This window comes from Leucoraja erinacea, chromosome 4 (genome assembly GCF_028641065.1).
Source record: "Leucoraja erinacea ecotype New England chromosome 4, Leri_hhj_1, whole genome shotgun sequence".
Taxonomy (NCBI): Eukaryota; Metazoa; Chordata; class Chondrichthyes; order Rajiformes; family Rajidae; genus Leucoraja; species Leucoraja erinaceus.
The window spans coordinates 12268597-12293660 of record NC_073380.1 but is presented as its reverse complement, the minus strand read 5'-3'; the positions used below and the strand labels follow the sequence as shown (position 1 = coordinate 12293660).

At 45.0% G+C, this 25064-nt stretch overlaps 1 protein-coding gene across 6 annotated transcripts in view; it reads right to left on the bottom strand.

Moving 5' to 3' along the window:
- Positions 1-25064, bottom strand: part of LOC129696152 (epithelial splicing regulatory protein 1-like) — a 111367-nt gene that overhangs the window by 70397 nt on the left and 15906 nt on the right. For 5 of the 6 annotated variants that reach the window (XM_055633677.1, XM_055633683.1, XM_055633678.1 and 2 more), the window contains exons 1-7: positions 16502-16873; positions 16222-16350; positions 12784-12897; positions 7826-7940; positions 5688-5786; positions 5546-5600; positions 1794-1904 (exon numbers count right to left, since the gene is read on the bottom strand). In XM_055633677.1, the coding sequence (XP_055489652.1) occupies positions 1794-1904; positions 5546-5600; positions 5688-5786; positions 7826-7940; positions 12784-12897; positions 16222-16350; positions 16502-16633 (755 nt within the window). In that variant the 5' untranslated portion in view covers positions 16634-16873. Of the gene's footprint in view, positions 1-1793; positions 1905-5545; positions 5601-5687; positions 5787-7825; positions 7941-12783; positions 12898-16221; positions 16351-16501; positions 16874-25064 lie in introns of those variants that run through there. The other variant, XM_055633680.1, reaches the window with a different exon arrangement.

Sequence of the window (25064 nt, the reverse complement as noted above, 5' to 3'; positions counted from 1 at the left end):
GTGTGGTGAGTCTGTGGAATTCCCTGTCTCTGAGGTCTGTGGAGGCAGGTTCTCTGGATGAATTCAAGAGAGAGCTAGATAGGGCTCTTAAAGATAGCAGAGTCAGGGGATATGGGGAGAAGGCAGGAACGGGGTACTGATTGGGGATGATCAGCCATGATCACATTGAATGGCGGTGCTGGTTCGAAGGGCCAAATAGCCTCCTCCTGCACCTATTGTCTATTGTGTGCATGTGCGTGTCAAAGCTTATTGGAGGTTGTAGTGTTTAATAGCCTGATGGCTGTAGGGAAGATGTTCCTGAACCTGGACGTTACAGTCTTCAGGCTCCTGTACCATCTTCCCGATGGCATGAAATGAGAGCATGGCCAGGGTGATGTGGGTCTCTGATGATGCTGGCTGCCTATTTGAAGCAGCGACTCCGGTAAATCCCTTCGATGGCGGGGAGGGAGGTCAGGGCGGTGAACTGGGCAGATGGGGCATCTTGGTCGGCATAGGCAAGTTGGGCCGAATGGCCCGTTTCGCGCTGTGTGATTCTACGACTCTCTTCTTCGCACGACTGCTTATAGAGGCACTTTAAGTGGACCACATGTGGAGAGCGGAAAGAGGAGGGGAAAAAAGTACAAGCTAATAGGTATGTTGCAAAGCGTACCTGAAGCGTCGCTGAAAATCTGTCCCAGCCCGTGTGCGCGATTTTGGCGCCGTTTAGAGGGGGGCGGATTTAAAACGCGATTTCCCCGAGGCTGTTCAAATCGAGGATGTTCAGCCTAGTTAATTATTAACGAAAAAAATCGCTGGAAGATTCCGTCGCTTTAGCTATTATTACTTTTAAGGGCTTTATCTAGTTGTTATAGTAGTTTAAAAATTAACCTCTAAACCCCCGACCGCCGGCAACCAGCCGGATCTCATACAGGGGACAACAGAAGGTAGGCTGTTTATTTTTACATTAAAAAGGGCTTCTTAAGATCCCTTTATACAAAATTTAATGTTGCGAGTAGCTCATTTTGGCCCCATTATATCCCGCAGTATTTTTCTGGGCATTTGAGGGCACAAATCTAGCACAATGTGAACATTCTAAACCAGCGCGTTCACAGGATCCCACTAGAAAGCTGATTTAAATGGATTTTAATTTACAGCAATTGAACACTAAATTCCTTCCATTTGGCCTATAAATTAATGTCAATGAGATTTAAAAATCATGTTTTATTGTGAATTATTTGTGAATATTATTTGGACACTTAGGCTATTTAAAAATGTTAATCATTTATTAACAAATGGATACATGTTTAGATCTAGTAATTGAAGTTTGAAATTAGCTACAATTGGGTAACTAACTAATTATATGCTTTAATTTCAGGTTATCCAAGTAAGATTGTTTTATATTTGTTTCAGAATGCTTCAATCTATGACAACTGAAAATTTCATTCAGTTCTCTTAATTTTTAAGAAAGTTATGGGCTTTTGACTGTCCACGATCACAGCTTTTTTGTAATGTCCATAGAAAATCAATAGGGAACAAGATGCTAATTTCCGAGTATGAAAATGGCCATAACTTTTTAAATACTTGAGATATGAAAGTGAATTAGGTGTCAAATTAAACTTCTTTTTATGCTTTATCTGATCGGATAAATTGCAAATCTCAAAATTTTGTAACATTGCTAAAGCTAACGGAGGAAAGAAGAGAGTTAAGCCAATGTAAATTTTGAAGCAATAATCACAGGATAGTTTTTTTTGGAAATTGAATAGTACGTTAGGCAGTCATTACTAGCTTAATAAAAAAATAAATCAAACACCAACTTAGCTATGTTGAGACCTCTGAAGAATCGAGCGATGTCTTCGTCAGATGACTGCCAAGGTAATCCTCTGGCTCTGACAACAGTATTATCATCAATTATCTCCATCTTGCTGCTGTTTATAAAAAAAAATTAAGAATTATTTTTATTATATTCCTCCATTTTCCATTTACTTCCAAAACTCTACTCTACGACCAACACCGCTGCAGTGATCAAAAGAGCTCAACAGCGGCTCCACCCTCTCCGGAGACTAAGGAAAGCAGGTCTCCATACTGTTCATCTAAGGACCTTCTACAGGGGCACCTTCGAGAGTATATTGACCTACGGCATCACTTCCTGGTTTGGGAGCTGCAAGGCTTATGAGCAAAACCAACTTAACAGGATAGTGAATACAACCAGCAGGATCATTGGTGCCCCACTTAACTTACAAAATTCTTAAGGGGTTGGAGATCTAGATCAGGAAGATGGTTCCCGATGTTAGGCAGAGCCAAGGGGTCACAGCTTAAGGATAAGGGACCCCTTTAAAACCGAGATCAAGAACTTACACACAGATGGTGAATCTCATTCTGCCACAGAGGGTATTCATTGGCTAATTTAAGAGGGAGTTAGATGCGGCCCTTGTGGCTAAAGGGATCAGGGGGTATGGACAGAAGGCAGGGATGGGATACTGAGTTGGATGATCAGCCATGATCATATCGAATGGCGGTGCAGGCTCGAAGGGCCGAATGGCCTACTCATGCACCTAATTTCTATGTATCTATGTACTCCCTTTCCTGTTGGAGATCTATAAGAAGCGGAGCATCAGCAGAGCCATCTCCATTATCAAGGACCCCCACCGTCCATCATACCACATATTCTCCATTCTGCCATCTGGGAAGAGGTACACGATTTTAGATATGGTCATTTTAATTTTTAAAGCTATATGTATTTATTCTGTTTTTATTAACCGCACTGATGGGAACTGATTGAGAAACAATGTTTTTGTTTCATCCGTGTATGTAAGTACTCAGTTACAATGACATCAAAGCAAATACTGAATACTGAATACTTAACATGAGATCATAATAACATTAGATCATATGTGATAAGTGTAGAATTGGGCCATTTGGCCCATCGAATCTACGCCGCCATTCAATCATGGCTGATCTATCTTCCCCTCCAAACCCCAGTCTCCTGCCTTCTCCTCATAACCTCTGACACCCGCACTAATCACAAATCTATCCATCTCTGCCTCAGATGTTAGATTATTTTTAACATTCCTTCTCTCCAAAGATGTTGCCTATCCCGCCGAGCTACTCCAGCATTTTTGTGTCTATTTTCGGTGTAAATCAGTATATGTGGTTCCTTCCAACTGATTTTAGTTTAGTTTTGAGATTCAGGTCCATGGATGGGAAAGGTTTAGAGGGGCGAGGGCCAAACGCTGGCAGGTGGGACTAGTGTTGATGGGACATGTTGGTCGGTGTGGGCAAGTGCCTGTTTCCAGGCTGTATGCCTCTATGACTCTCCACAGCATTGAACCTTGCTCAGCTAAATTCTTGCTGTGTCAATAGGCTGCCTTCAATGCCAAGTCCTGTCATTTTTGTCAACATGTCTACAGCCTATAGGGAGGAGGTCCAACTCCTAGCAGCATGGTGCACTGACAACAACCTGGCCCTTAACTCCAAGAAGACCAAGGAGATCATTGTAGACTTCAGAAAGTCCAGGGGCGGCACGCACACCCCCATCCACATCAACGGGGATGGAGGTGGAACGTGTTTCCAGCTTCAGGGCCTGGAGGTCAACATCTCCGATGACCTCTCTTGGACCCACAATACCTCAACACTGATCAAGAAGGCTCACCAGCGTCTCTTCTTCCTGAGGAGACTGAAGAAGGTCCATCTGTCTCCTCAGATCCTGGTGAACCTCTACCGCTGCACCATCGAGAGCATCCTTACCAACTGTATTACAGTATGGTATGGCAACTGCTCTGTCTCCGACCGGAAAGCACTGCAGAGGGTGGTGAAAATTGCCCAACGCGTCACCGGTTCCTCGCTCCCCTCCATTGAGTCTGTCCAAAGCAAGCGCTGTCTGCGGAGGGCGCTCAGCATCGCCAAGGACTGCTCTCACCCCAACCATGGACTGTTTACCCTCCTACCATCCGGTCAGGTCTCTCCGTTGCCAGTCCAGCAGGTCCAGGAACAGCTTCTTCCCTGTGGCTGTCACTCTACTCAACACTGTACCTCGGTGACTGACAATCACCCCCCCCCCCACGGACACTCCTCCCACAGAAAAAACACTATGACTGTATACATGTAAATAGATTTATTTATTGAAATCATATTCTATGTCGCTCTTCCAGGGAGATGCTAACTGCATTTCGTTGTCTCTGTACTGTACACTGACAATGACAATTAAAGTTGAATCTGAATCTGAATCTATGGAGACATATGGACAAGGAAAAGGACATTCACAGAGTAAACAATTAAACTTTTCGCTTGGGCGCTAAAACCCAGTGGTATGAATTTTGATTTCTCTAATTTCAAGTAACCCTTGCATCCCCTCTCTCTAACCCCATCACTCCCCGTTCAAAGTCTCATTGTCAGTGACTCATTTTCACCTAGCACACAGCTAACAGTGGCCTGTTTCCTTTATCATTGTTACTTTTTTGCAAATCTTTCATTCATTTGTGTGGGAAGGAACTACAGATGCTGGGTTAAAATCGAAGATAGACAGACACAAAACGCTGGAGTAACTCAGCGAGACAGGCAGGATCTCTGGAGAGAAGGAATGGGTGACGTTTCAGGTCGAGACCCTATTTTGGACTGAGGAAGGGACTCAACAAGAACGGTCACCCATTCCGTTTCTCCAGAGATGCTGCCTGTCCCGCTGAGTTACTCCAGCATTTGGTGTTCATCTTTCATTCATTTGTTCTATATCTCTCTATATCACTGTCTATCTTTATCTCTTGTTTACCTATTCCCTGACTCTCAGTCAGAAGAAGAGTCTCGACCCAAAATGTCACCTATTCCTGCTCTCCAGAGATGCCGCCTGACCCGCTGAGTTACGCCAGCTTTAGGTGTCCATCTTCAGTTTAAACCAGGATAGAAACATAGAAAGGTGCAGGAGTAGGCCATTCGGCCCTTCGAACCTGCACCACCATTCAATATGATCCTGGCTGATCATCCAACTCAGTATCCCGCACCTGCCTTCTCTCCATACCCCCTAATCCCCTTAGCCACAAGGGCTACATCTAACTCCCTCTTACATATAGCCAATGAACTGACCTCAACTACCTTCTGTGGCAGAGAATTCCACAGATTCTCCACTCTCTGTGTGAAAAAAAAAATTCTCATCTCGGTCCTAAAATACTTCCCCCTTATCCTTAAACTGTGACCCCTTGTTCTGGACTTCCCCAACATCTGAAACAATCTTCCTGCATCTAGCCTGTCCAACCCCTTAAAAATGTTGCACGTTTCTATAAGATCCCCCCTCAATCTTCTAAATTCTGGCGAGTACAAGCCGAGTCTATCCAGTCTTTCTTCATATGAAAGTCCTGACATCCCAGGAATCGGTCTGGTGAATCTTCTCTGTACTCCCTCTATGGCAAGAATGTCTTTCCTCAGATTAAGAGACCAAAACTGTACGCAATACTCCAGGTGTGGTCTCACCAAGACCCTGTACAACTGCAGCATCTGCAGTTCCTTCCTACACAAGTAAACATTGAATCTCTACCACACAGCCCATGGTTTTAAGACAACTTAAATTGTGAAGACTTACCAAGTCCCCGTTTCAAATTTGTAATTCACTCGTTCGGGGTCTATAAACCTGTGGTCTGAACAGATTAAAGGCATTACTAAGTTTAATATTTGACTCATTCATATTAATGCTTATAAAAATGTACTGAATCAGTAGTACTTACTGCGTGGTTTAGAAATGATGGCCAGTATAATATTGGTTGCAGTCATAATATCAGAAACACCAAATTTGTAGGTGGCAGTATTATCTTCAAGATTTAGGTCTGCAAAGTAAAACTTATCAAGGAAAGAGATATTTGATGATGATAATTCTTTTAATAATGATAACTGTGTATTAATAGCTTTATTTGCATTTCTGGTATTGGAGAAGTGGGGGAGGGGAGGAGGAAAGGTGAGGGAGGGGTATAGTGCAGAATTAGAGCAGAATTAGGCCATTCGAGTCTGCTCCGCCATTCGAGCAGGGCTGATTTGATTGAGTATCATTGAGTATTAATATTGCTTTCAAGAAAAATAATCATGAATTTGACACTTCCATAGTAGGACAAAGTTAGAGTGAAGAGAAGGGGACTCTAACATTGTGTAGGAAGGAACTGTAGGTGCTGGTTTATACCAAAGATAGACACAAAATGCTGGAGTAACTCAGTGGGGACAGGCAGCTTCTCTGGAGAGAAGATATGGGTGACGTTTCGGGTCAGGACCCTTCTTCAGGGTCTGGAGATGGGCCTTGACCTGAAACGTCACCCATTCCTTCCCTCCAGAGATGCTGCCTGTCCTGCTGAGTTACTCCAGCGCTTTGTGTCTGTTGTCGGTGACTCTAACATTGTTTTATTGTGTTTAGGGGAGGAGGGGCCCGACCCAAAACGCCACCTATGCATTATATGCTTATATATGCTTATAACTATGCATTCTAACAAGAGGAATCGAATGTAGGAGCAAAGAGGTCCTTCTGCAGTTGTACAGAGCCCTAATGAGACCACACCTGGTGTATTGCGTGCAGTTTTGGTCACCTAATTTGAGGAAGGACATTCTTGCTATTGAGGGAGTGCAGCGTAGGTTTACAAGGTTAATTCCTGGGATGGCGGGACTGTCATATGTTGAGAGAATGGAGCGGCTGGGCTTGTACACTCTGGAGCTGAGAAGGATGAGAGGGTATCTTATTGAAACATATAAGATTGTTAAGGACTTGGACACACTAGATGCAGGAAACATGTTCATGTTGGGGGAGTCCAGAACCAGGGGCCACAGTTTAAGAAGGGTTTCGGCCTGAACCTTGCCTATTTCCTTCGCTCCATAGATGCTGCTGCACTCGCTGAGTTTCTCCAGCTTTTTTGTGTACCACAGTTTAAAAATAAGGGGAAAGCCATTTAGAACGGAGATGAGGAAACACTTTTTTTCACAGAGAGTGGTGAGTCTGTGGAATTCTCCGCCTCAGAGGGTGGTGGAGGCAGGTTCCCTGGATGCTTTCAAGAGAAAGCTAGATAGGGCTCTTAAAAATAGCGGAGTCAGGGGATATGGGGAGCAGGCAGGAACGGGGTACTGATTGGGGATGATCAGCCATGATCACATTGAATGGCGTTGCTGGCTCGAAGGGCCAAATGGCCCACTCCTGCACCTAGTGTCTATTGTCACCCCTTTCCCCTCCCACAAGAGCGCTGCCTGGCCCGCCGAGCTGTTCCAGCACTTTGTGTTTATGTTTAGTCAACCGTCATCTGCAGTTCCCCGTTTCTCCAGTAAAGTCTGGTGGCGATTGTAAATGACGAGTCGTATTGTGTGTCGCATTGCCTGAGTGCACACGTTTTACACGAGTGCGTTATTTGTTTGTAAACAAATGACGCCAACGTTGGCCTGAGCACGACAAGCATGTGAATAATCTCGGCATCAACTGCACCGCCCCACAATCACGCACATGGTTCCCTGTTGAAGTGCACGGCATTATCGGACTGCAATGATCACGGTTTTTTTGTTTTGCAGGGGGCTTTTTAAACCACAAAACTCTTCGGGAAACATCGGAGCTCCTTACTTCCGCATACCGGGACTAATGGGCCTGTCCCACACACGAGGCGCGCATCATGCCGCGCATGTGATGTGCGCAGTACGCACGTGTGATCACGCATTACGCGCGCATGGTGCGTGATGACGTAGGCAGTGATGCGTGGTCACGCGCGGCGCCCCAGGATTTCGGGATGTACTAAATCTTCGCCCGCCATCTGCGTGACACGTGGGACAGGCCCCCTGAAACCTACAATGGCCGCTCCCACGACCGGCCCGTGGGGAGGGATAAAGAATCATTTACTAAGGATACGGTCCAACATGACCTTGAGATCGATTTCGTGGAGGTCGGGAGCATCCGGGCAGCATTTCTTAAATTCTTTTTGTAGATCAAAGAAAGAATAGAAGCATTCTGGCAACGAAACATTCTGTCGGTGGGAAAAGAAGAGGACATGTAAACTGAAGCCATTTTGCCCGTCTGAAAACAAATCGCTCACAACAGCGATTTCATAAGTTGACAAGTTCTCGGAAGCAGAAGTGGGTCATTCGGCTCATCAAGTCTACACCCTCATTCAATCGTGGCTGATCTATCTTTCCCCCACAATCCCATTCTCCTGCCTTCTCCCCATAACCTCTGATACCCGTACTGATCAAGAATCTATCTATCTCTGCCATAAAAATATCCACTGACTTGGATAGACACAAAAAGCCGGAGTAACTCAGTGGGACGGGCAGCATCTCTGAAGTGAAGGAATGGGTGACGTTTTGTGTCGAGACACTTCTCCACTGATGTGGCCTCCACAGTCTTCTGAATGAATTCCACAGATTCACTGCCCTCTGACTGTAGAAATTCCTCCTTATCGCCTTCCTAAAGGAACGTTCTTTAATTCTGAGGCTACGACCTCTGGCTCTAGGCTCTCCCACTAGTGGAAACATCCTCTCCACATCTGCTGATTTCTCTGCTTTCCCTTGAAGTTTGTGTAAATGTAGGACCCAACATCTTGTTTTTGATTCAAAAAGTTTAATCAAAAAAAAAAAATTAAATGTTACTTAAACATACTTTTGAATGCGCTTGCCCATTGGAATTTGACGTTAGAATACATTGTAGTAAAGGTAATGGGTAGAACCACAAGGATCGCAGATGCCGAAATCCATGAGTAAAACTCAATGTGTGGGAAGGAACTGCAGATTCTGGTTTACACCGAAGATAGACACAAAATGTCGGAGTAACTCAGCGGGACAGGCAGCATCTCTGCAGAGAAGGAATAGGTGACGTTTCGGGTCAAGACCCTTCTTCGGACTCAACTCAAGTAAAACTCAGTGTCGCAAAAACTCAGCAGGTCAGGCAGCATCTGTGGAGGGAATTGGATACAGGACGCTTGGGGTTGGGACCCTTCTTCAGACTGGGTCTGGGACAGCACCCTTCTCAAATGACCCAAAAGGTCACCTATCCTTTTTCTGCAGAGAAGCTGCCGAACTCGCTGAGTTTCTCCTGCACTTTGTGGCCGCCTTTGGTGTAAACCAGTTCTTTGCTTCTCCACAAAAACTGTGGAGAAGCTCACTGTTCATAGATTCATACAGAGCGGAAACAGGCCCTTCAGCCCAACTTGCCCACGCCGACCAATATGTCCCAGTTACACCTGTCCCACCTGCTTGCGTTTGGCCCATATCCCTCCAAACCTTTCCTATCCATGTACCAATCTAAATGCTTCTTAAACGTTGCAATAGTACCTGCCTCAACTACCTCCTCTGGCAGCTTGTTCCACACACCCACCACTCTTTGTGTAAAGAAGTTACTGCTCAGGTTCCCATTAAATCTATCCATCCACCCCCCCCCCCCCCCCCCCCCCCCCCCCCACCACACCTTAAACCAAATTCCTCTGGTTCTTGATTCCCCAAGAGACTGCATTTACCCGATCTGATCCTGTCATTATTTTAGACACCTCTATAAGATCACCGGTAGACATCCGTCATCCTCCTGTGCTCCAGGGAATAGAATCCCAGGCCTGCTCAACCTCTCACTATAGCTCAGGCCTTCACCTTAAACCCATGTCCTCACCTTCACCTTAAACCCATGTCCTCTGGTCCTCGACTCCCCTATTCTGGACAAAAGACTCTGTGCATCTACCCGATGTATTCCTCTCCTGCGCTCCAGGGAATAGAGTCCCAGCCTACTCAGCCACTCCCTATAGCTCAGACCCTCTAGTTCTGGCAACATCCTCGTAAATCTTCTCTGCACCCTTTCCAGTTTGACAACATGTTTCTTATAACATCGTGCCCAAAACTGAACACAATACCCTAAATGTGGCCGCCTCTCCATTGTCTTATATAACTGCAAAATGCACCCAAAGAAGTTAAGATCTAAGCATATAACAGACTTATATGTCCACATGTTGAATATTGCTGCCCGGTGTGCGATCCTTTCACTCAAGGGAACATCAATAAGATCCAGGCAACGCCGTTCCGAAGGGACGGGCGATGGCCTCCGTTGCCCTCAGCCGAATATGATGGACATAGCATGCCTTGAAGAAATGAGACTCCGACTAATAGATAAATATGACCAATTCTTAAAGAGTTGGTCTCCTTTCATCGACTTTTTGGAATCATGTGATGCAGCAGTGCCGTAAGGATTGCTGATTTCAGTTCATGACGCGGATAGAGCTACATCTCCGAATACAGATTTAAAAAATTCTCTTTTAAGGGGCCTTCTCTTCTATTTCTACTTTCCTCTAAAAATTAGGTGCCACTGTACCCTGAGGGTGATGGGACCGCTGGACACCTAAGGGGGGTTGAATGTATCCTGGACAAAAAAAAAAAAAAAAAAAAAAAAAAAGCATATTTGTTTTGTCTTGGCAGTGCAGCAAGGTTGATATTGTAACAAGTACAAGTGGCAGAGCTCAGTCTCCAGAATGATAAAGGACCTTCAACATCATCCACCTGCTACTCGTCGCAAGTTCATCAGACTGACAACATATCACAAGGTCAAGAATACCATTATTGATTTAAACATGGAGGACCAATAGGCAATAGACAATAGGTACAAGGAATTAACCTTGTAAACCTACGCTGCACTCCCTCAATATCAAGAATGTCCTTCCTCAAATTAGGCAACCAAAACTGCACACAATGCTCCAGGTGTGGTCTCACTAGGGTTCTGTACAACTGCAGAAGGACCTCTTTGCTCCTATACTCGACTCCTGTAGTTATAAAGGCCAACATGCCATTCACTACCTTTGGACACCCTGTGTGTAGGGGAGAGGGTGGGGATGAAGATGTCCTGGTTGTGTTGTTCCTCGGCCTGGCCAAGCTGGCCATCCACGAGTCACGGTGCCAGACGATGGAGGGCTCTACCCGAGCCGGCTGCCCGCCCCTTTTCCGGGGTTACGTCCGTGCCCGGGTGTGGATGGAAAGGGAATACGCCCTGTCTACGGGCACCCTGAGGGAGTTCCGGGACCGCTGGGCACCGAGGGGGGTTGAATGTATCCTGGACAAGGATTGCAATATAGTTGTGTACCAGTTGCTTAGCATATTTGTTTTGTCCTGTATTATGATGGTGTTTTGTTTTATTGTATTGTAAATACTATTTTAATATTTGAATAAATATTTTTGATTACAATTTTTTTTTTTTTTTCACTGCCTGCTGTGCCATTCGCTTTCTTCACTGCCTGCATGCTTATTTTCATAGACTGATGTACAAGGACCCCCCAGATCCCGTTGCACTTCCCCTTTTCCCAACTTCCACGTCCAGTTAACCCAAGCACCCATAGGCACGTCAACCAGAAGCTACCAACCTGGAAATTATTTCATTCCGCACCGCACTTCGTTGGCACTGTCTAACTCGTTTTTTCTTCAAGACAGCAAGGGATTGGAATACCCTCGACGCGAGATCTCCGAAATATCAACACACACAAAGATGCAACTCCAAAAGCATCTCCATATCCACTAGCACCATCATAGTGCTGAGTGATGCCCCACCTGGAGCTTTTCCGCGTCCTACATCCAGATCCCGATCTTCCCAACTTCAATAGTCACTTACACCAGAACTTTGCATTTTCCTCAATGAAAGTAAATAAACAAGTTTAACCTATTCGAAAGAATGTGGTGCTACAGCATCGTAAAAATTAAAACATAGAAACTCTCCCCTATACACTCCTCCCACTGGATCCACTCCCTACCCCTGCTGCTCACCAGTCCCCTTCCTGTGTTGTCCCGACTGCCACCACCTCCTCCTCAATCACTTCCATTCTTTATCTTCCTTTCCTATCAGTTTCCACAACAACCACCAGACTCAACATAGAAACATAAAAAATAGGTGCAGGAGTAGGCCATTCGGCCCTTCGAGCCTGCACCGCCATTCAATGTGATCATGGCTGATCATCCAACTCAGCATCCTGTACCTGCCTTCTCTCCATACTCCCTGATCCCTTTAGCCACAAGGGCCACATCTAACTCCCTCTTAAATATAGCCAATGAACTGGCCTCAACTCCCTTCTGTGGCAGAGAATTCCACAGATTCACCACTCACTGTGTGAAAAATGTTTTTCTCATCTCGGTCCTAAAAGATTTCCCCCTTATCCTTAAACTGTGACCCCTTGTCCTGGACTTTCCCCAACATCGGGAACAATCTTCCTGCATCTAACCTGTCCAACCCCTTAAGAATTTTGTAAGTTTCTATAAGATCCCCCCTCAATCTTCTAAATTCTAGCGAGTACAAGCCGAGTCTATCCAGTCTTTCTTCATATGAAAGTCCTGCCATCCCAGGAAGTTTCAGGTATGGGTGAAAGACGACCTAGAATATAAAAAAATATCATCTCCTTGTGGCGATTGGATAAACTCCCTCCTGCTTTCCTTCCTCACATTTATTTCCTTCACTATTTCCTTTTCCTGCTCCTTACTCACGCACACTAGTCTATCCTTCATTCTTTACTACCTCTTTTTCTTTGTCTCTTCTTACATTTCTCTATTAAAAAAAAATTTAAAAAAGGAAGTTGTACAGAGAATGTAATGTGTTAACATAATTTTGGGAACCTGGAAAAAGGTACCACTGTATTGTACCGACTTCTAATAAATAAAATAAAGAAAAAAAATAAAAATAAAAAAACCTATTCGAAAGAAAGACCAAAGTGCTGGAGTAACTCAGCGGAACAGCCAACATCTCTGGAGAGAAGAAATGGATGATGTTTTGGGTTGAGACCCTTCTTCAAACTCCATATTATAGACGGAGAGGGAGGCAGACAGACAAATAGACAATAAATGTAATCAAGTGCTTACCTTGCGAGAGGCCTCAGGGTGGAAGACCTGGCGGATGTGTAGTTGACCATCAGTACATAGACAGAACGAAGTCCCCAATCCAATATTCAATTCATTGCTCACAGATCGATCAAGCTGTGCAAAAAAAACACAAAAAAAAAACACGGTTGGTATATCCTTTTTTGCGGAGTTTTGTGTTATAATAGAGCGATTTTTTCTCCTTTTTTTTCTTTTCTTTCTAGGGTCTATTTCCTTTCTTTACTTCCTTCTCTTACTTCTTCTCTAAGGGGCTTTCTTTTCCCAACACTTTCCTGCACCTTCACGACTCTTGCTCACTTTCCTTACTTCTTTTATTTCTACCTTTTTTAAAGCTCGAAAAACGAAGTGGCACAACATAATGTAATAAGATATATCTGATGTGTACTACTGTAATTTACTCTAATAAAAAACAAAAAAATAAATAAATAAATAGAATTTTAAAAAGCTGTGCAAAAACAATTAGCGGTTAGTTCCAAATTTTGGGGGGAGTTCAGAACCAGGGGCCACAGTTTAAGAATAAGGGGTAAGCCATTTAGAACGGAGACGAGGAAACACTTTTTCTCACAGAGAGTGGTGAGTGTGGAATTCTCTGCCTCATAGGGCGGTGGAGGCCGGTTCTTTGGATGCTTTCAAGAGAGAGCTAGATAGGGCTCTTAAAGATAGTGGTGTCAGGGGATATGGGGAGAAGGCAGGAACGGGGTACTGATTGTGGATGATCAGCCATGATCACAGTGAATGGCGGTGCTGGCTCGAAGGGCCAAATGGCCTACTCCTGCACCTATTGTCTATTGTCAAATATCTCCTCTGGAATGGTTAGGAGGGAAGTTAAAATAAAAATAGGAGCAGAATTAGGTTATTTGGCCCATCAGGTCTACTCCACCATTCAATGACGGCTAATCTCTCTCTCCCTCCTAACCCCATTCACCTGCCTTCTCCCCATAAACCCGACACCCATACTTGCCATTTTCTATTCCTCAAGAAACTAAATTAAAATCACATTGATCAACTGCCATGACATTGTATTTTGTTTACCCCAGAATGTTGCTTTTTTTTTTGCTTCATCTTAACTACATGTTGATCTTTAATGAAAATCTAATACCATTATTTGTGTAGGAAGGAACTGCAGGTGCTGGTTTACACCCAATGTTGACACAAAGTGGTGGAGTAATTCGGCGGGTCAGGCAGCATCTCTGGAGAAAAGGAATAGGTGACATTTCGGGTCAAGACTCTCTGGAGAGTCAGAAACTCCCACTCCCCTGACTCTCAGTCTGCCGAAGGGTCTTGACCCGAAACATCACCCATTCCTTTTCTCCAGATATACTGCCTGGCCCACCGAATTACTCCAGCAATTTGTGTCTAGAAACATAGAAAACAGGTGCAGGAGGAGGCCATTCGGCCCTTCGAGCCAGCACGTCTAATAAGTAATGACATTATTCATTACACAGAAATATTGTGCTCAATAATTTGCTCAAATGATTAGTCTTAGAGTTATAAACATAGATACATAGACAATAGGTGCAGGAGTGGGCCATTCGGCCCTTCAAGCCAGCACCGCCATTCAATATGATCATAGCTGATCATCCATAATCAGTACCCCGTTCCTGCCTTCTTCCCATATCCCTTGATTCCGCTAGCCCTACCCTACCTGCTTCCATTACCTGCAACCTCTGGCAACCACCTGCAACCTCCGGGAACCGCACGGAAACCTTGGGTGGGGCGCAAAGTCTCCAGAGGTTTCCGTTCAGGTTTCCTAAGTGGGACTGGGGGCACTCTCTTTTGAATGCATCCAGTGAATCGGCCTCCACTCCTACAGCATGGAAAGGGCCCTACTTTGGTTTAATACTGTCACATGTGCCACAGTACAATGAAAACCTTTTGCTGTGTGCTATCCAGCCAGCCTAAAGACAATCGAGCCATTTACAGTGCACAGATACATGACAAGGCAATAACGTTTAGTGCACGGTGAAGGCATGCTCCGTCTACACTAGACCCACCTGCCTGCCTGCCTTTGACCCATCTCCCTTTCCCATCCGTATCCTACCTGTCCAAATGTGTCTTAAATGTCGTAGTAAAATGCACCGCATACATTCAACCTATTGTTTTATTTTTAATTGTGATACCCAACCCCCGTCAAATTAGTTATTAGAGACTGCAGAAAGACTGGATAAAGCTTCATGTGTTGGGTGGAATTTGCATAGGTGATTTGCTTGGGGCCTCAAAAGCCGTTTGTTGCAGCGTTAGCTGGCCATATGTACAATACAGCTGTGTTTTGAGTAGACAGGTCGATTCGAAAATAACACTCGGGCCAACAAGTTTGCCAGTCTTCATATGCAAAGTTGACACGATAGCCCCAAACAGCACGGGACAACAGGCGTCAATCACATTGAAATACCAAAATAACAAATACTAAATGTATACAGTTCAAAAGGGCATTTGCTTCTCATTATGTAGAAAACTTAATTTCAGCTTCTAGCAGGTTTGAAACTTACATTACCGTGCTAGATTAAACATTTCCCCCATAACCCCGACAACAGCCTTCAAACATAGATCTTAATATCTAATATATCTAAATATAATATCCTAATATCTCTAAACAATATCTAAATACCTAACCAAAACATCTAAACTAATACATCTAATATTACTAACTAATATATATATATATATATAGATACACAAATAAACAATATCTAGCCATGGACAGACAGACTAGATTTGATTAACAATCGCGTCTGAAATGCGTTCGCACCAGATTCCTCACGACTGGTTTATAACTTTGAGATGGGAATACCGGAAGGTGGGATCGTTGACAAAATGCTCTTCCATGATCTTCTCTTTCCGCCAACCCACCCCGTCCCGTCCCGTCCCACCACAACGGGACAAAGAAGGAGCAGTCCACTGCTTTGCCGGGTGCCTGCGTTTGACACATACGTGGTTTAAAGAGGAAAGGGGAGAGGGGTAGGAGGGGAGGGGGAGGGGGGAGAGAGAGAGAGAGAGGGGGGGGGGGAGAGAGAGAGAGAGAGAGAGGGAGAGAGAGAGGGAGAGAGAGGGAGAGAGAGGGAGAGAGAGAGGGGGAGGGGAGAGAGAGAGGGGAGAGAGAGAGGGGGGAGAGAGAGAGAGAGAGGAGGGGGAGAGAAGGGGGAGAGAGAGAAGGGAGGGGAGAGGGGTGAGACAGGGGGGAGAGGAGAGAGAGAGAGGGGGGGGGGAGAGGAGAGAGGGGGGGGAGGAGAGAGAGAGAGGAGGGGAGAGGGACAGAGAGGGACAGAGAGGGAGAAACTCGTGGCGGAACTAATTCTGCTGAAATCCGAACGATCTCCTGACAAAATATTCACACAAAAACTGGCTAAACAGCCTTGCACTGAAGACAGGCACAAAGTGCTGGAGTAACTCGGCGGCTGTACTGAATAGCGGCCAGCTCACCTGTTGAAGGACTTGATCCAAAGGTTTAGCTGTTGTCAGGTTTTCTGGAGTGATACCAGTGTGTTCAACGCACTGCTCCGTCAATTCCAAGTTATTGGGCTTCACCAAGACTCTGTGTACTTCTCCAGCCTGGAAAACCAACAAACAAAGTCACTGACTGCATGTCATGTCCTTGGTGAAGCCAGTACAAGTGTTTTTTTTTTGTTTTGGTTGTTGTTGTTGTTGTCGTGTGATAGATATTACATCGATCGCTGAGAAAGAAAGGGTGAGCGTTTCCTACCTTTTCGTTGACCAGATCCACCACTTGCCACAACAAAAGTACCAGCTCCTTCTCATCCAACCCCAGCTCCGTCCCACGCGTCCCAGCAGTCGCCCCGAATAACACCACCAGGTAATCCAGGGACCCCGTCATTGCTCACTTAAACCGAGTCCCAACACGAGAAGCGAATCCTCTCCCCTCTCCCCTCCTCCACCAAACTTCACCCCACATCAATTGTCCACCTTCCGCAGTGAAAAGTAGCGAGAACACTAAAACAAAAATAACCACCTACACTTCAGAAAAGCCTACAACTAGGGAGATCGCTTGACCCTGTCGCTTGCGTGAAAACCCATGCAAATCAGTGGCACCCCCTTTAATACTTTCACTTCTCTCTTTCTCCCCCCCTTCTCTCTTTCTCTTTCTCCCCCCCTTCTCTCTTTCTCCCCCCCCTCTCTCTTTCTCCACCTCTTTCTCCCTCTCTTTCTCCCCACCCCCCTCTTTCTCCTCCCTCCCTCTTTCTCCACACTCTCTCTTTCTCCCCCTCTCTCTTTCTCCCCCTCTCTCTTTCTCCCCTCTCTCCCTCCACCCTCTCTTTTTCTTTCTTTCCTTCCCTCCCTTCCTCTCACTCTCCCTCTCTCCTCTCTTTCTCTCTTTCTCTCTTTCTCTCTCTCCTTCTCTCTCTCCCTCCCTCCCTCCTTCCTTCTCTCTCTCTTGCACTTACCTGCCCACACCACGTGAGTTGGGGAAACAGATACCTGGATCCCACAGAAGCAGAACCATTGGCTGTTCCCCAGTGCAGGTACGTGGCAATGTGACCGGGCTGCAGAACAGCAGCATTATGTGTGAGTTGTTTGTTCGGTTTGGGAGGGGAAACCAGGATGCAACTTCACCTGGCGCTACGTCAAAGTTAACGAGAGGACTTTTATTGTCCTAGGTCCGGAAACGGAACAATGGAATTCTGACTTGCAGCAGCACAACAGATGTGTAAACATAGTAAACTGTAAAACCCATAATAAACAAAGAAGTTCAGCACATATAAAATAGACACTAGGTACAGGACAATAGACAATAGGTGCAGGAGCAGGCCATTCGGCCCTTCCAGCCAACACCGCCATTCAATGTGATCATGGCTGATCATCCACAATCAGTACCCCGTTCCTGCCTTCTCCCCATATCCCCTGACTCCGCTATCTTCAAGAGCTCTATCTAACTCTCCCTTGAAAGCATCCAGAGAATCGGCCTCCCTCGCCCTCTGAGGCAGAGAATTCCACAGACACAACTCTGTGTGAAAAAGTATTTCCTCATCTCCGTTCTAAATGGCTTACCCCTTATTCTTAAACTGTCGACCCTGGTTCTGGACTCCCCCAACATGTTTCCTGTCTCTAGCATATCCAAACCCTTAATAATCTTATATGTTTCAATAAGATATCCTCTCATCCTTCTGAATTCCAGAGTATACAAGCCCAGCTGCTCCATTCTATCAAAATATGACAATCCCACCATCCCGGGAATTAACCTTGTGAACCTACGCTGCACTCCCTCAATAGCAAGAATGTCCTTCCTCAAATTTGGAGACCTAAACTGCACACAATACTCCAGGTGTGGTCTCACTAGGGTACAGCTGCAGAAGGACCTCTTTGATCCTATACTCAACTCCTCTTGGTAGGAAGGTCAACATGCCATTCACTTATAAAAATATCTATATTACTAAAAGTCTGATCTTGACCGCTTTTGGCTCGCTGTGGTGCGATTTCCGAGAGAACGCCGCCACCTACAGCCGTCATTTTTGGCCACTTCGCTCAGAGCCCCCCTCCGCCTTCCGGGACTGGAGGATTTTTCCCATCAATGAAGAATCAGAGAGATATTAATGTTTTTTAAAAAATCCCCATACTCTCTGCTGCCCCCGCTGGCGGCAGGGGGGTGGGACTATAAAACCCGGAATTGTAGTCCCTCACTCAGTCTCTGCCCGACCCAGGAAGCGAGAGGGTCACAGCTCTCTGAGCTGCGAATAACACTGAACGCACGTCAACTCCATGGTGAGTCCCCTCCCCTTTTTAACAAGTTTGTGTTCACAAAATGAATTTTGGTTGTCGGGGTTCCTCATGGAAGGTTGGTTAAGAAGGTTCAATTGTTGGGTATTAATGGTGGAGTAGCAAGATGGATTCAACAGTGGCTGAATGTGAGATGCCAGAGAGTAATGGTGGATGTCTGTTTGTCAGGTTGGAGGCCAGTGACAAGTGGGGTGCCACAGGGATCTGTGTTGGGTCCACTGTTGTTTGTCATGTACATCAATGATCTGGATGATGGTGTGGTAAATTGGATTAGTAAGTATGCAGATGATACCCAAAACGGAATGGATTATATTTGGAATAATAGAAGATACCAATTTAAATAAAGATCAAAATGTTTTTTTTAATTATGGGTTAATAATTGGAAAGAAATTGATACTTAAATTTTGGAAAAATACAACCACACCAACTGTTAAAATGTGGATTAGGAATATGATGGACATAGCACGCCTTGAAGAAATGAGACTCCGACTAATAGATAAATATGACCAATTCTTAAGGAGTTGGTCTCCTTTCATCGACTTTTTGGAATCATGTGATGCAGCGCTACCGTAAGGATTGCTGATTTCAGTTCATGACGCGGATAGATCTACATCTCCGAATACAGATTTGAAAAATTCTCTTTTAAGGGGCCCTCTCTTCTATTTCTACTTTCCACTTTCTCTCTTCCTTTTTTTATTTTTTATACATACACACTTCACGTTTTTCTACTCTCTACCATCTATTTTTCCACTTTTTCCCCTTTCTATTGTTTTCTTTTTCTTGTCCTGCTTACTTCCTTCTTATAACATAAAACTAGAGGTTGTACATAGAATGGATTACGGTATTACATAGTTGGCACCTAAAATTAGGTTCCACTGTACTATTTTGTGCTGTATTAACTTCTAATAAAATAAAATAAAAAAATAAATAAATAAAGTGTGCAGATGATACTAAGATAGGTGGTGTTGTGGGTAATGAAGTAGATTTTCAAAGTCTACAGAGAGATTTATGCCAGTTGGAAGAGTGGGCTGAAAGATGGCAGATGGAGTTTAATGCTGATAAGTGTGAGGTGTTACATCTTGGCAGGACAAATCAAAATAGGACGTACATGGTAAATGGTAGGGAATTGAAGAATGCAGTTGAACAGAGGGATCTGGGAATAACTGTACACAGTTCCCTGAAGGTGGAATCTCATGTGTAGGGTGGTAAAGAAAGCTTTTGGTGTGCTGGCCTTTATAAATCAGAGCATTTAGTATAGAAGTTGGGATGTAATGTTAAAATTGTACAAGGCATTGGTGAGGCCAATTCTGGAGTATGGTGTACAATTTTGGTCGCCTAATTACAGGAAGGATGTCAACAAAATAGAGAGCGTACAGAGGAGATTTACTAGAGTGTTGCCTGGGTTTCAGCAACTAAGTTACAGAGAAAGGTTGAACAAGTTAGGTCTTTATTCTTTGGAGTGCAGAAGGTTAAAGGGGGACTTGAAAGAGGTCTTTAAAATGATGAAAGGGATAGACAGAGTTGACGTGGATAAGGTTTTCCCACTGAGAGTAGGGAAGATTCAAACAAGAGGACATGACTTGAGAATTAAGGGACAGAAGTTTAGGGGTAACATGAGGGGGAACTTCTTTACCCAGAGAGTGGTAGCTGTGTGGAATGAGCATCCAGTGAAGATGGTGGAGGCAGGTTCGATTTTATCATTTAAAAATAAATTGGATAGTTATATGGACGGGAAAGGAATGGAGGGTTATGGTCTGAGTGTAGGTAGATGGGACTAGGGGAGGATACGTGTTCGGCACGGACTAGAAGGGCCAAGATGGCCTGTTTCCGTGCTGTAATTGTTATATGGTTATATGGTTATATGGGTGGCTGCTGCCAAATTGTTTGCCTCGCATTTTAAACAAGTTTGTGTTCACAAAATGAATTTTGGTTGTCGGGTGGCTGCAGCCAAATTGTTTGCCTTGGCTTGGCTTTTAAAATTGTTGCAACAGTTGGCTGCCAGCCCAAGAATTCATTTGGCCCACAATGGTATATACTAGCCCTCTGGAAACCAGTACCTTCGGCCCGCAACACCCATACTAGCGCAACAAAAAGCCCCCCACACTGGCGAGCAATATTGGAATTGGTGGAGAGGTGGAATATTGCGTTGGTGACCAGCCCTCTCGTGTGATGCTGGGACCCAACTAGACTATTTAATCTAGTAAATTTACTAAAAGTCTGATCTTGACCGATTTTGACTTGCTGTGCTGTGATTTCCGAGAGAACGCTGCCACTTACGGCTGTTATTTTTGGCCACCTCGCTCAGAGTACCCTAGTGCCGGACTGGACCGGAGGATTTTTCCCATTGATGAAAAATCAGAGAGATATTAATGTTTTTTAAAAAATCGCCATTCTCTCTACTGCCCCCGCTGGCGGCAGGGGGGAGGGACTATAAAACCCGGAAGTGTTGTGCCTCACTCAGTCTTTGCTAGATGGAGGATGCGAGAGGGTCACGGCCCTCTGAGCTGCGAATAACACTGAACACACATCTACTCCACGGTGAGTGCTCTTAATGTGGTTCTAAAATGCTCTGTCTCTGGTGAGTGTGTTTGTTTGACGTTATTTAAAGCATTAAGGGTCCCACTTAGTCTAGTATATAATAAATGTAAAATCTCAAGTTCATATATCTATATTACTAAAAGTCTGATCTTGACCACTTTTGGCCCACTGTGATGCGATTTCCCAGAGAACGCCGCCACCTAAGGCAGTCATTTTTGGCCACCTCGCTCAGAGTCCACGTCCCATTGACGTAAAATCAGAGAGATATTAATGGGTTTTTTTAATTTGCCATTCTCTCTGCTGCCCCTGCTGGAGGGAGGGGGAGGGACTATAAAACCAGGAAGTGGTGTGCCTCACTCAGTCTCTGCATGATGGAGGAAGCCAGAGGATCACATCTCTCTGAGCTCTGAATAACACTGAACACATGTCTACTCAACTGTGAGTGCCCTTAATGTGGGTTGAAAATGAAAATATGGTTGGTTTGAAGTAAAAAGGAACTGCCTGCAAATGGTGATTTGGGTGCTTTGGGTTGAAGTTAAAAGGCACTACTTACTGCAAATGGTGGCGGGTGCTTTGGCTTGAAGTTAAAAGGGACTACTTACTGTAAATGGTGGTTTGGGTGCTTTGGCTTGAAGTTGAAAGGCACTACTTACTGCAAATGGTAGTTTGGGTGCTTTGGCTTGAAGTTGAAAGGCACTACTGCAAATGCACTTACTTCCTGTTTGCAATGTATATTGATTTTAGATAAAACGCTACCACTTAAGGCTGTAATTTTTGGCCATCTTACTCAGTCCCCCTCCGCTCAGCAGGTGCAGAGAATTCTTCCCATCAATGAAAAACAAAAGTGTTATTAATGTTTAAAAAATGTTGAGAATCTCTCTCCTTTCAATCACGCCATGAAGGCCACACCTTTTCCGGTGGGAGGGGGAGGGGTTATAAAACCCGGAAGTGTGGGCGTGGCTCAGTCTCTGCATGATGGGGGGAGGGAGAGGTCACGACTCTGTCTGAGCTGTGAATCAACTGAACATACTGAATGTCTATTGAACTGTGAGTTTGGTGTTTTGTGTGGTTTTATGGTGGTTTCACCCTGCATGAAATGGTATGAAGATGAATTTGAATTTGGTGGCCTTGCACCCTGCTTGAAATGGAATGAAACTGCACATGAATTTGGTGGCTTTGCACCCTGCTTGAAGTGGAATGAAACTGCACTTGAAGTTGGTGGCCTTGCACCCTGCTGAAAGTGGTATGAAACCGCACTTGAATTTGGTGGCCTTGCACCCTGCTCAAAGCAGTTAGAAACTGCACGAATTTGGTGGCCTTGCACCCTGCTTGAAATGGAATTTTAAGGAATAGCCATGAGTGAGCTGCCAGCAGATCAGGCTTGAGGGACTGAGCTGCCACCCCAAGAACCCATACCAGCGCTCCAGAAAGCCCCCCCACTGGCCACCAATATTGGAATTGGTGGAGAGGTGGTATATTGCATCGGGGGACTAGCCCCGTGTGAACATGTGACCCAACGGGTCCCACTTAGTCTAGTCTATATAATTAAAAGTCTCAACTTGACCACTTCCTGTCTGCACTGTATTTTGATTAAAAAAAAACGCTACCATATATCGCTAGGATTTTTGGACATCTTACTTAGAGTCCTCTTCCGCTGAGCAGGCCCTGAGGATTTTTCCCATCGATGAAAAATAAAAAAGTTATCAGTGTTTAAAAAAAAAACTTGAGATCTCTTGCCTGTCAATCACCGTGATGAAGGTAATGCCCCTTCCTGGGGGGATGTGGGGAGGAAAGACTATAAAACACCAGATGCCTGGACGTGACTCAGACACTCTGCAAGATCGTGAGGGAGACGCCACGACTCTCATTCTAAGCTGTGAATCAACTGAACTGTGAGTCTGCAATGTATTTGCAATAAATGATTTGTTAGCCCTTAATGACAATGCCATGAGTTGTTTGGCCTGCTGCCCTGCCTGTGCTTGAAACAGCAATGCTTTGTTAGGTCCGGCTGTGTTTGGAAGGAATAAATGCTTTATTAGGTCTGACTGTGTTTGGTTCAAAAGACCCGCTCATTTCGTGACTTCCGCTTAGTGGACAGGTCGCACTGATTGTGTAATTTCCGGTGAGTGCAGAGGTCACGCTGATAGCGCAATTTCCGGTAGGTTCAGAGCTCACGCTGATATCAGAAGTGCCGCTGACTGCGGAACCCCCTAAGTGAAAAGGCTGTGCTCAGCCGTGTGAGTATTCAAAAACGTTTACTGCCATATATATGATGTGTGATTCAGTGAGTGTGTGTGTATGTGTTTGTGTGTGTGTGTGTGTGTGTGTGTGTGAGAGAGTGAGTGTGTGTGTGAGTGGGCAGGAGAGGCTGTTTACATGCTAAACCAAAAAAAACCCCAGACCAATGTGGAGGGAGGGCAAAAACAATAACTCTCTGGTGACTATTGTACGGATATACGATTTCACACATAATTCCTGCTTCTCCAACAATCCAAAAGACTGTTTTGATGTTATACTGCTCCATGGAACACCTCTCCAACCCACATTTTAATCTAACTCCGTCAGTATATCATAGAGTGATTGTCACAAAGTGCTGGAGTAACTCAGCGGGACAGGCGGCATCTCTGGAGAGAAGGAATGGGTAATGTTTCGGGTCGAGACCGTTCGTCAGATCCTTCTTCTTTTGAAGAAGGGTCTCGACCCGAAACCCGAAACGTCACCCTTTCCTTCTCTCCAGAGACGCTGCCTGTCCTGCTGAGTTACTCCAGCATTCTGTGTCAACCTTCGAATTAAACCAGCATCTGCAGTTCTTTCCTAGACGTAGTCATTGTCATGTAGCATAGAAACGGGCCCTTCAGCCCAACCTGCCCATGCTGCCACATCTATACTAGTACCACCTGCCCGTGTTTGATCCATATCTCCCTAAACTTTTCCTATCCATGTACCTGCCCAAATATATTTTAATGGTATTCCAGTACCTGCTCAACAACCTCCACTGGCAGCTCTTTTCATGTACCCACCATCTGTTGTGTGCAAAAAGTTGACCCTCGAGTTCCTATAAAATCTCTCTCTCGTTTTCTTTTTCTATTCTTTTTTTTCTTTTTCAATTTTGTGCTCCTATATGTGAACGCATCTGTTACTCTTCACGAATGAGTTCTCCACGTTCTTAATGTACCTTCAGTAAAGAGGCTTTTCCTGAATCCATGACTGACTGTATTTGGGATCTTTTTTTCCCGTTTCCTGCTTTGGTCTCCTTCACCAGTGTCTGGGTCCTCAGATCAGACTTCTCCCCTGTCCCCCTCCCCCGACTCGCAGTCTGAAAAAAGGTCTCGACCCAAAACGTCACCCATTCCTTCTCTCCAGGGATGCTGCCTGTCCCGCTGAGTTACTCCAGCCTTTTGTCTATCTTCGGTTTAAACCAGCATCTGCTGTTCCTTCCTACACGTGTTATCTGATCTGTTTGGATAGCATGCAAAACTATGCTTTCGTGTACCTGGATACACATGACAACGATAAACGTAAATCTCTTTGTGTTTCCAAGTTATCAGCTAACTGAATCGCCCTACCACAACTCGAGAGCAGTCCTGCACTACTATCTACCTCATTGGAGATCTTTGGAGTATCTTTAATTGGACTTTATCTTCCACTAAACGTTATTCCCTTATTATGCGAGACCAAGCACAGGCTCAGCAATCGATTTGCTGAACACGTCCGCTCAGTCCGCCTCAACCTATCTGATCTCCCAGTTGCCAAACACTTTAACTCCCTCTCCCATTCCCTCACCGACCTTTCTGTCCTGGGCCTCCTCCATTATCAGCGCGAATTGGAGGAACCACAGCTCATATTTCGCTTGGGCAGCTTACACCCCAGTGGCATGAATATTTACTTCTTTAACTTCAAGTAACCCTTGCTTTCCCTCTCTCTTCCCCCTCACCCTTCTCAGTTCTCCGACTAGTCTGACCTACCTCGTTTACATTTTATTTCGGAGTCCCGTG